Source organism: Austrofundulus limnaeus, unplaced genomic scaffold (genome assembly GCF_001266775.1).
Source record: "Austrofundulus limnaeus strain Quisiro unplaced genomic scaffold, Austrofundulus_limnaeus-1.0 Scaffold20, whole genome shotgun sequence".
In the NCBI taxonomy this organism is placed as follows: Eukaryota; Metazoa; Chordata; class Actinopteri; order Cyprinodontiformes; family Rivulidae; genus Austrofundulus; species Austrofundulus limnaeus.
Window position 1 is genome coordinate 2124255 of NW_013952422.1, and position 11063 is coordinate 2135317.

Consider the following 11063-nt stretch of genomic DNA (forward strand, 5'->3'; position numbering starts at 1 on the left):
CACTTGCGCCGAAGTAAAATAACAACGCTGAACAAGAATCTTAGCTCCGCTAATGCTAAACCACTACATAATAGAAAAAATAGAGGAAGCTAACACTAACTGCTAAGACTGTTAGTGATTACCTGACACAAACCTCTTCTTAGTTTTCTGTCGATTTAATTTGAATGTGGACCACATATATATTTTTTATCAATACAAAAAATGATTTCTCTGCCATATTTTATATTTATTATTTAAATATTAATTGTTAATTTGTTTCATTTTGATGTTTAGCTGCTAAAGATGCTACATGCTACACATGGTGCCTGACACATCCAGCACTGCTTGTATGAAGGGATAGTTTTTATTTAATCTGGGACAGATGGCATGAAAATATACGTTTTACACTTGTGAATTTTTTACTGGACTAGAAATGAGCAGGACCTAATTTAAAGGAAGCTAATTGGGCCGCTAACTGTTTCCAAAGTTAGAAAAAAGCTAATCTGCTAAATGAGAAGCTAGTTCTGGTATTAGCGGAGCTGTTTTCTTACTTCAGAAGGCCCATGATGAAGGCTCTCAGTCTCAAACTGTGGCTGCTGAGTTCAGGACACTGTCTGATTTTTGAGACCAGACTATGAAGGACCCTGGTGGATGGACCTGGACAGACATGGGGACAAATTAAAAAACATTGCTCCTCCACCATCCATGAAAGTAAAACTCAAAGTACCTATTCTTGTAGAAACCTCCACCACTTTCCAGGAATGATTGCGGCACTGCCCAATAACATAATCCAGCTTGTGATCCCTCAGACCGTCTTCTAAAATGTTCTGGATTGCAGGACACAGGTGTTCCAGGACCAGACCAGCAACCGTGGGACTGCAGGAGCTGTTACCCAGACGCATCTGTGCCACAGAGAAAAGAGCCGGCACAGATTGTTCTGTTCTGTAAGACCTTGTGAGTCCAGTTATTCTACACATTTGCTCTAATATCAGTGTCTTGCCTCCCTGCTTGAACACATTGTTCCTGGTGCTTAGTTCTGCTGATTCATACCTTTTCCTCTGGGTCTCTGCTGCGTCCGAAATGAGCCATGATCAAATCCACAGCGCTGCTCACAGACCTCAGCAGACCTAGAAACATTAAATATGAAGTTGGGTCAATCACAACACACACTCTGTGTGACATCATTAAAATGGCTACAACTGAATGATTTGTAAACAAGATATTAGTCTACAACTCTAGCATGAAAAGTGGCACACAATTAACATTACTTTAAGAAATGCCAAAAATTTAACGATATTTCTGCTTATTTTTGATAGCTGATGGGATCTGATAAAAATATTCAAGTTATTCAGGAGCAGCTTTTTCCACTTTTAGGAAAATGCAATTTAAATCAGAGACAGAAAAAATGTAATTTCCAACATTTTTACACATTCAGAGCACAAAACTATTCCAAATCTGCTTTTGGGATCCATTAACATTTGCAGGACTGGTAATCTGAAGATGAGAGAGTCAGTTTATTTTGGTTTCAGCAGCTGCTCTCGCTGCCCTGCTTTTCCTTTCTCCATCCCTCACAGAGCAACTCATGCAAATGTCACAGTAAATTCTTTATGCGTGTCGATGCCTCCTGCAGCGCTGCACCACACCGACTCCGCACTTCTGCTGCTGCAGACGCCTCCACCTCTGAATACATGCTCTAAAAACATTCCCATTTCTGTAAATAACTTTACATCAAATAGCCAGTGCGGTGTGATAGCAATTATTAGCTGTACTGCGTTATTCTTTTGAAGACGGTAGTCACACGCACACAAACGGGCTTCAAAGAGCTCAACCAATCCCGTGCAGGGAGAGTTAAAAATAGGTCATGTTTGAGAGGAAGCTCCTTCGGGGTATTGAAGACTCTGCTGCAGCACGGTGAGATTTTATTGCTGCATTCAACAGCGCTTCACTAAAACGATTCGCCAAAGAAGAGCATCCTTGGACTGATTTGCTTCTGCATCTTTTCTGATCCACCTGAATCAGCCCTGAGTTGATCCTCACCTTTCCTCTGCAGATGGCTGATAGACATCGACTCATACGATGTGTCAGGCGACAAGCAGAACTCCGTGGGTGGCCTGTCGCTTGTGATAAGACTCTGGCCGGGTTGACTCTGCTGTGGCCTAGAATCGAGCCCGGCAGTGTCCTGGATTCGTTTGCGTTGCAGGCCCGAAGTAGCCGATGCGAGAAAAGAGGTTAAAGATGAGACGGGAGCCACCGCACTGAGGGTGGATTTAACTCTGCTGTGGAAAAAGCCAGAATCGGCTGCAGGGGCGGTTGGATGCTGTTGAAAGTTCAGCTGAGGTTGTGAGGTTGTATGAGGCTGATTTGAGTTGTTTTCAGATGTTAGGCGTAACGTGGGTGACATTTGGGAGGGTGCTGAATGGTAGGCAGTGTCTGTCGGTGGCTCGTTGGTGCTTCTGGTCTCTGAGGGGAGGTTCATCAGGTTGTAGTAAGTGGGAATCTTAACAAGCTTGGATTGATTTGACGCCGAGTTTGAAAAGTTGTTAGTTTTGCCACAGTTTGTGTTATCTTGTATCTGAACCACGGGCTTTAGCCTGGAGTTCTGTGGATCCAAGCCTTGGTTTTTACCCAGCTGGCTCCACGTGTGTCTGCGGTCGAGGCACTGTGGGCTCGGTGTGCAGGTGGAGCAGGTATCTGAGCTGGATGGAGCCTCCAGGAAGACGGAGCAGTCGCTTCTGACAGGTGAGGACTGAAGATTAGATAAACACTGACTTATTTTCTCCTTGGACTTGAGACCATTCTGGGAGCTGCCAGGTTTGCTGCTCTTCTGATTGATGTAATGCTCCAGTAGACCCCCCAGGTGCTGGGCCTGGGACTGGGGTTTTTCTGTGGGGAGCAGAACAAACGGCTGGATGGGCAGTGAGGTTGGCCTCTGGAGCTTGCTGTAGCGCACCACTTTGCCTGACAGAGAGGGAAATATCCATTTATTTGTTACATTTATTCGTTTGCTCTCCCACTAGGCAATAACAACTACAATCAAATGTCTGTCCTACTTGTTTCAGTAGCGTCTGCGTCATTGTGATCTTGGTTCCGTATCACAGATGGGCGAATGGATTCAGCTCCTGCAGATCGGTACGTGCTGCTATGTGGGCTACACTGGCCGGGCCACAGGGAACAGAGCGAGTGGGAGAAGTTCTGGATGCTGTCTGTATGATGCTTCCTGCAGAAGGCTCCATCAGTGAAGGTGGTGGCAACCTGGTCATCACATGCCTGAAAGTCAGAACAGAGAACCATTTACAAGTTCCAACCAGTTACCATTCCCCCTATTTTGGTAACCGGTATTTTGACAAAGAAACAAAAGAGAAAAATCAGAACGGATGCTAATATCATGAGAGCATATTTGTAACTGGGAAAGCATGTGGTTTCATTGGCGATGGAGTCTTTGTGAAGTTGATTTTTTYTTTTTTTTTTTTTTTTYTTTTTKTAGAGGCAATATTAAAGTCAGAGCAAGATATAAACAAACGGTAAAAACGCTGCAATGAAATCCCAGCAGCACCATAAAAGTATACAGAGTTGCCATTCTCAAATACATCACGTTGGAATCTAAACTTAGCTTATAAAGTAAGGAAATTTGTGTTTGGTAGATTATTTCTTTATTGTAACGATGCTTCTTGGCAATAAACCTTATACCCATGGAAAGCCTTATTAATTTGCCTTTTAAATGGTGCCACATTTGTAAGGATCATGCATTTGTGGGATGAGCTCAGTATGTGGATTGTGCACATAAAAACTTAGCCAAATCTTCTCTTCCAATGTCAGTCAGCTTATTTTGTTGTTGCTATTGACACTTGTGTGAGCTTCCCTTTAAAGGGGAAATTAACAGGCTTTCCAATGGTATACGATTTATTGCCAAGAAGCGTTTTTACAAAAATTAATAATTTACCAAACACAAATTTCCTTACTTTTTGTGCTACTTATACAGTTTTAAACCCATAAATGAGGTAATAAATGAGGTAAACCTGAATAAGTTAAGAAAATAATACCTGTGATCTGTGCTTTTGTTGATGTGTCCAGTTTTAGCTATTTTACATTGTCTGTATTTGTCTATTTAAATCCTAATAATTTAGATATCAATGTTCTTTGTTTCTTTGTTTAACTAAGAGAAAAATAAAGTGTCATGTTGTGGTGGTGGCATGAACACAAATACAGGAGATTAAATAAGGATCAGTATTAAAAGTTTTGATAAACTCAAAGGCAGAAACCCAAAGAAGCACAACAAGACATAAACATGAACAAACAGTAATGATCCAATAGACCTGAGAAAAGCCATAGAGGGAATATTCTAGGAGGAGAGGGGGTGGTAAATGGAAACAGGTGTGCTGATTTCTAATGAAAGCCAGGTGGTGTGTCAGGAGCTGGAGCATTTAATGGCAATGATGGAGACAAACTAAGATTTACAATTAAAATCAATTCAAACCCACTGTATTAAACAGAAACACCCTCTAAAACCTACAAGAAAGTCTCCCAAACCATGCACAAACAATGATACAAAGTTTTGTATGAATTTATATTTCAGAACAGTATCCTTTTACATCTGCGTTACGTGTTCATGAATAAATATGTGCTCAAATACATATTCTTGTTTCCAGCCTACCTTCTCAGTTTCAGCGTGCCGTTCTTTCTTTTTAGTGTCAGGAGGCAGAGGGGTTAGGCTGGTTCTGCCCGGGCCCTCGGGGCAGCCGGCGAGGCTGGAGCAGACCGGGCTCGGTGACTGGGAGGAGAGGTCACAGGTCACGAGCTTGTAGTACTTCTGGTTGGTTCCCATGGCCAGCGAGGCCTGGCTTTGAAGACAGGCAGCCAGATCTGAAACCTCCAGAGAGGAGAGGCCTGGGGGTAGCCGCTCCAGGGAGTAAAGGTTGCAGTTTGAGTCGAGACCCTGAGGAGACCGGTGGGACCCAGAGAGACCCGTGTCTTCCTTTAGGGGAGAGTACACGGTCGTGTTATGGGCACGCTGAGTTGGACTTGGAGGAACGGGTTGAAGATCGAGGAACACAGAGCCCTCAGAGGGGGGAAATGCTGGACTGCTGAGGTCATGAGGGGTGGCAGGATTATTGCTCTTGTTATAGATGGCACAGAAGTTCACCAAAACGCCATCGGAGCTGTTGCAGGACGAGTCGCTGCCGTTCTCTGTGTTGGACGAGCACTTGTCCCGGCTGTAGATGCAGCAGGACGCGTTCTCCTGAAATCTGTTCGGGTCCTGCTCCAAACCCACGCAAGACCTGCTCCCGTGAAGCTGGCATTCTGGAAGCAGTGAGTCCGTCTGGTTGGATCGACTCCGACCCAGGCCCAGCATTATCCCTTCATTGCCCCACTCGCTATCAAGGTCTCCATCGGGAAAGGTGAAATTCACGTCACCATTACTTAGTGACCAGTTAGAACTTCCCTGCAAAACAAATGATGAATCCTCATGATATCTGTGGAGATTATCTCCGTCGCTATCCTCGTCCTCATCATGCTCTGTGTTTGGAAGGAAGGAGTTGCGGGAGCGGGCAGTGGCCTCCTGCCTCGGGCGAGAGCTCGTCTCTTCAGGGGACGAGGGGGAGTCGTACCTCCCGCTGCTGTCGCTGGTTCCTTCCTCCTCTGCCCGATCCTCGATGAGACTACCGTAGCTGCTGGAGAAATGCCTTTGTCCTGTCAGGGCGTGCTCTCTGGTCGACGTGTCCTGCTCCGGGAGAGACGCAGCCCGGGTCAGGCCCACCGAGCACAGACCCCGGCTGGGTCTCTTGCCACACAGGGCCTGGACAGGAAGCTGCCAGGTGGGAAGCTGCACCACGGGGAAGTGGCACGCTACCAAGGTGTCCCCCGAGAGACCGGATGCTCCAATCATGCTGCTGGAGGAGGCTCAACCATGGATGCTGACCAAAGGGGGAGAAAAAAAAACTTTTTTATAAGAGTTTGGATAATTAAAAGTGCAGCAACAGATTCATAATTCTGAATCCAGAAGTACAAGAGTCACTGAAGGAATTGTCCAAATAAAATATATAATATTATGTTTTCGCCTGTCTGTTAACAAAATATCTAGTGAACCACTGGGTAAGTTTTGATGAACAGTCAACTGACCTTAAAAAAAATACAAAAATGGCTCTAACTCTGTAAGTTTTACAGATATTGAGTTAAAAATTGATGTCATCCACAACACATAAACACAAACAATGCTCTTTCTTTGTTTAAAGCTTTTAGCTTTAAGTAATGCCTTAAACCCTGTTTGTCTGTTAGCAAAATATCTCCTGAACTGGATGGATTTCTATGGAACGTTCAGGAAGTATTCAGTGGATGTACATCTACTAAACTTTTAGTCATTCCAATTCAAGATGGCTGCCCCCGCTCTTCAACATTATCTACCAGATAATCTGCTGTATCTCAGTCAGTTTTACAGATATTGAGATGAAATTTGATGTAGCTGAAAGTCTGTTTGACCCAAGCAGCTACAAGTTTATTATTATTATTATTTTAAACAGGACAATCCTTATTTTATTTACAGTAACGTCCTTACTGTCAGCATCATCTACTTTGTTGAGGAGAAAAATTGATCTGCTTGTCAAATTCTTTTTTTATTTTCTGGCCTCAAAGGTTTTTGTAATTTACTACTTAAACAGATTCGGGGGTAAACACTGCATGTGTCGCTCTTAATAATATTACTTTCAAGCTCTCGTTGTTGCCTCTGGGACCTAATTAGAGTTTGTTGTGCTTTAAAGAAAAAAAAACACAGCATCTTTAAAGTTTGGAGACCAAGCAACACAACAGGACAGGATAAGATGAAAACATAAAGCAGGACTGCGAGCTACAACTGTCAGAGTCTCTGCCGGCAGTCCTCAAAGTCTCCCTGTGTTTGCCTCTGGTCCCTCAGCGCAGCACACGCTCCATAATTCAGGGGATCATTAACAAACCCCTCCTCTCTCTGCTCGGGCCAACCACAGGCTTTCACCATTTCTGCTCTGTAACTGGGGCAGCTGCACTGCAGAGATGCTCCGCTGGCTCCACCAAGACGTAAATCCACTTTTCACATCAGTCAGGTTCCTTTAAATACTTCGGCTGTTTTCACACACAGGGAAAAGTTGGACATTAAAATATAAGGAGTGAGAAGAATGATTTTCTTTCTTTCTTTTTTTTGTGAACCAGCTTCTGTTGCAAAGAACCACATCTTTTTATGGCTCTACAGAAAATCTAAACTCAAAGGAAAGTTATGTTTAGAAAAACAATTTTAAGTGCTGCATGCTACTTTTAGTCAAGCAGTTATTTAACGCCACATTTTTCTTGCATTTCACAAAGAATGAAGTCTCTAAATGTGCATAATTTGGTGCTATTTGCAGGTGGACCCACATAATTTAAGGTACTTTTTCACGTCCCGGTCAAACCGAGTTTACTCTTTTGACTTTGAATAAGCTCACAGCACAGAACCATTTTTAGACCCAAGCTTCCTTATAAATAGAAACAGGTTGGGCTTCAGGGGAGAAACGCTGTCTTCCTGAGGCATTTGTCTTTGCTCACGGTGTGTTGGGTTTGTTCGCCTGGTTGCATCAGACACAACATAAATGCCCCCGAGAGCGAAATGCATGACACACAGCTATTTTTATTGGAAATATCAGGGAGAGTTCACGCTTGCTTTTCTCTGGATAAATCTCAAGTCTTATATTTAAAAATAGTTTTTTCTAAACCACTTAAAATCAAAGTGTTTTGCTGTGTCTTAACCAGGATTAATGCCTCTTGTAATTAAACGGGAGAGAATCTTGAGTTATCCTGTCCCCACTCATTTTCAGTCGATTAAATCCCTTGAAAAGTAGGCCAGCATGAGAGAGCGGTGGTCTGCAGAGTTTCAGTCCTGCCTTCGTCACAGCGGAGCTGAACTGCGTCTCTGGATGTCTGTCACTTCATGTTTATCATAAAGGACCAAGTCTTAAAGGCAAAACCTGAGGTCCAGCATGACCAGGAAGCTGCTTATTGTCTAGGATTTAACCACGTAATAAGACTGTAATGTCTGTATCTTATCAGAGATGTTTGACCACATAAAACAAACTAGATCATCAGACAAGTTGAACGGCTGTGAGGTAAAGTTGGCCAGACTCGGACAGTTTGGACATGTCCAGAGGAGGGACAGTTGGTAGAAGGACATTAGAGATGCAGCTGCCAGGAAAAAGACAAAAATGGATGTTAGACACAGACAGGGTGAGATGGAGGAGGATGAAAGGCGAACAGCCAAAGAAAAACAACAAATTTGTGCTTTAGTTTTGTGTACCCCAAAGATTTTTTTCTACAATTGTTAAAAATGATAAAATAAAAATGCAGAAGTTTTACTGTCATAAAAGCAACTTTTCCAAACAAGATGTCTTTATTGATTTTCACGATGTCCCAAACTGCAGGTCCGCAGAGTTTGAAATGAAGTTTTTAAATTTTTTATTTTGTTTCTATTAAAAAATAAAAGGCCTGACAAATGTGTTGAAACTCCACTTCTGGAAAGATGTCTTGGAAATTATGTGCAGCAACAACTCCCCCATTGAAGCAGTAAAAATATTAATTTTCCTGTGGCTCAGTTCTGGTCCAATAGTTAATGGTTTGGTGTTGAGTCATCGACCATTTCAGGTTGTAGCAACCAGATCTACATTTAAACATGATCTTATTTGAACCCATCAGAGCTAAAGTGGATGGAGTTGGTAACAGTGATTCTAAGCAGGATGACAACAAAGATGATGAAATGGCTCATTAATAATAATAATAATAATGTAAAAGTAAGAAACAGATGTTCTAAACCCAGGAAAATATAAGAAAAAAGTAGTTTTTTAACACATTAATAAATGAACCTACTTGGAATCAGCCGTCAGAGATGATCCTCTTCTTCTGAAATCATGCAAACATCTTTAGAATAATATATTTATATACTCAGCTATTTTCCTCCCAGAAACCGGAAAGCATGTGTTTAAAAAAAAACTGCCTTATTTCCGGGAGCTGGACTCTGACGGTGGGAGAATCGGTTCGACCCGCCGGACAGACGCTGAACCGGGTCCCCACACCGGGTCTGTGGTGCTGGTGACTCCCCCCTTCCTCACGTGCTGCAGCTTCAGCACCACCGCTCAGACTGGCTGACATGTGACGTCACGACGGCTTCAGCCAATCAGAGGGGAGAGAGTTCTCCGCATCTAAAAGTATCCAAGAAACAAGGTGGAAACACAAAAAGATGGGTTTGATTTTAACAGGAACAAAAAAACTATTACTTTGTTTTTAATTGTGAATAAAGTAAATAAGAAAAAAAAACCTCAGATGTTTTAGGCTATTATTAAGCTGTAAGTTCAACTTATTCTAAAAAACTAAAGTAATAAAGCAGGAGTCTCAGTAGTTCAATTAGACCTTATTGAAGTAAATGGGAAAAGTAACTCACTGAGCAATAAGAACAGGTGAGTGACAGTAACAAAACTTATATTTTAAAACATCTGAAACATCTAACACAGTGAGCACTCACTGATAGGATTTTTAAAATAAAACAAAAAATTTTGGAAAAAAACACAAAAATTTTAAACAGAAAAGTAAAACTGATCATGAGACAATAAATGCATCTCAAACGTTTAATCTTTCTGAAGACTTATGTCGCCATCTGCTGGTAAAACTGATCAATTTGTTGTTTGTTTTTTTACAGAACATCTTTATTGTGCAGATGACAAAAATGCTCTCCAGTAAACCTGTGAAAACATTTTTATTTATTTTTTAAACAGGAAGTTGGAAGGTCCATTTCCTACCAAATCATATATGTAAAATATTCATTAAAAATGAAATTTAAGATAAAAACATTTCAAACTCAGTCAACATGGAATATAATTAAACCTATTGCTAGTAGGATAAACACAGATCAAAATGTGTATTACTGTGGATACCTGTTTTTTCCAATTATTTTTTTACTGACCAAACAAAAGCAAAAACACCTATTGTTTAATATTCTCTATTAATAATTTGCTCTAAAACCCTTACAAAATTGGATGATGACTTATTATAAATACAATAAAAAAATCATTTGATTTTAAACAGCTGTTTTGGTCCCAACATTTAATGCAACAGGAACCTCAGTAAAAAATAGAAGAGGTGGGATAATTTTATTTTTTTGTTGTTATCGAGTTTCTTCTATTTAAAGAGTCACAGAAACAGGTCCTCAATGATGGGGTCATGGAGGTACTGCAATTGTGACATTTTTGCGCAGACTTTTTTTAAGGTGACGTCTTTAAACACGCATTATCAAACATGCAACATGTAGCAAACTGACGAATGGAGGCATAAAATCATGTATTTCAATCAGAAATGCACACGTTCAGTCATAGCCTGACCCTCCATACGTTGTGCACACAACAACCACAGTAATTGGCTGAAAGTCTGTTAGTGCAGAAGTTTTTGCAATTTTTCTACAACGCTGCAGCTCTTAATGATAATCAAAAAACTAATTTCAGTAAACGGGATCCTTCGTCTCTCCATCAGTTTGGGGGACGCAGACTGAAAAACACTGAAGACCCTTAATTTAAATTGTCTCAGTTCAGTCTGAGAAAAAAAAGATATTATAGTCCAGATTCTTGAAAAATGTATATTTGCATATTTACATCATTTACAATTCATACAAATAAATATACATCAATAACGTAAACCAATGAATTCAGAGCTGACAAACTGAGCAGGGATGTTTATATTTTCTTATCAAGAACACACACAGGTTACACAACCTGCCCAACGGTGACATTTCACACAGGAGTAATCAGCTTTTACAGCTTTGTTTTTCTGTTTCCTGCAGGAGCGGGGTGACTCCGGCTGAACGTGCAGGAGCTGAAAAACTTCCATCACGCCTTTAGATGGAGGCAGGGTTGGGGTCCGCGGGGGGAGACTTTTGTTTTTCTCTTCCTGACAGAATGATGTCTGTGTGCTGCTTCTTCTGCTGAAGTATCAGAATGAACAGATGTTTTTCCTGGAAAAGATAAGAAGCAAACTCATTGCAGCTTTTTGACTTTGTCAACAAGAAGAAACAATTCAACTTGAGATGAAAACAACACATAAATATAATA

At 41.4% G+C, this 11063-nt stretch overlaps 2 protein-coding genes across 2 annotated transcripts in view; both read right to left on the reverse strand.

Annotated features, from left to right (window-relative positions):
* LOC106514526 (iporin) overlaps positions 1 to 9095 on the reverse strand; it is an 11714-nt gene extending 2619 nt beyond the window's left edge. Inside the window, exons 1-7 of the mRNA XM_014003831.1 lie at positions 8836 to 9095; positions 4631 to 5891; positions 3030 to 3246; positions 2017 to 2937; positions 1030 to 1106; positions 707 to 881; positions 531 to 636 (exon numbers count right to left, since the gene is read on the reverse strand). Of these exons, the coding sequence (XP_013859285.1) occupies positions 531 to 636; positions 707 to 881; positions 1030 to 1106; positions 2017 to 2937; positions 3030 to 3246; positions 4631 to 5863 (2729 nt within the window). The 5' untranslated portion in view covers positions 5864 to 5891; positions 8836 to 9095. The remainder of the gene's footprint in view (positions 1 to 530; positions 637 to 706; positions 882 to 1029; positions 1107 to 2016; positions 2938 to 3029; positions 3247 to 4630; positions 5892 to 8835) is intronic.
* Positions 9096 to 10667: 1572 nt separating this feature from the next.
* Positions 10668 to 11063, reverse strand: part of LOC106514417 (liver-expressed antimicrobial peptide 2) — a 1653-nt gene continuing 1257 nt past the window's right edge. Inside the window, exon 3 of the mRNA XM_014003671.1 lies at positions 10668 to 10966. Coding sequence (XP_013859125.1) covers positions 10945 to 10966 — 22 coding nt within the window. The 3' untranslated portion in view covers positions 10668 to 10944. The remainder of the gene's footprint in view (positions 10967 to 11063) is intronic.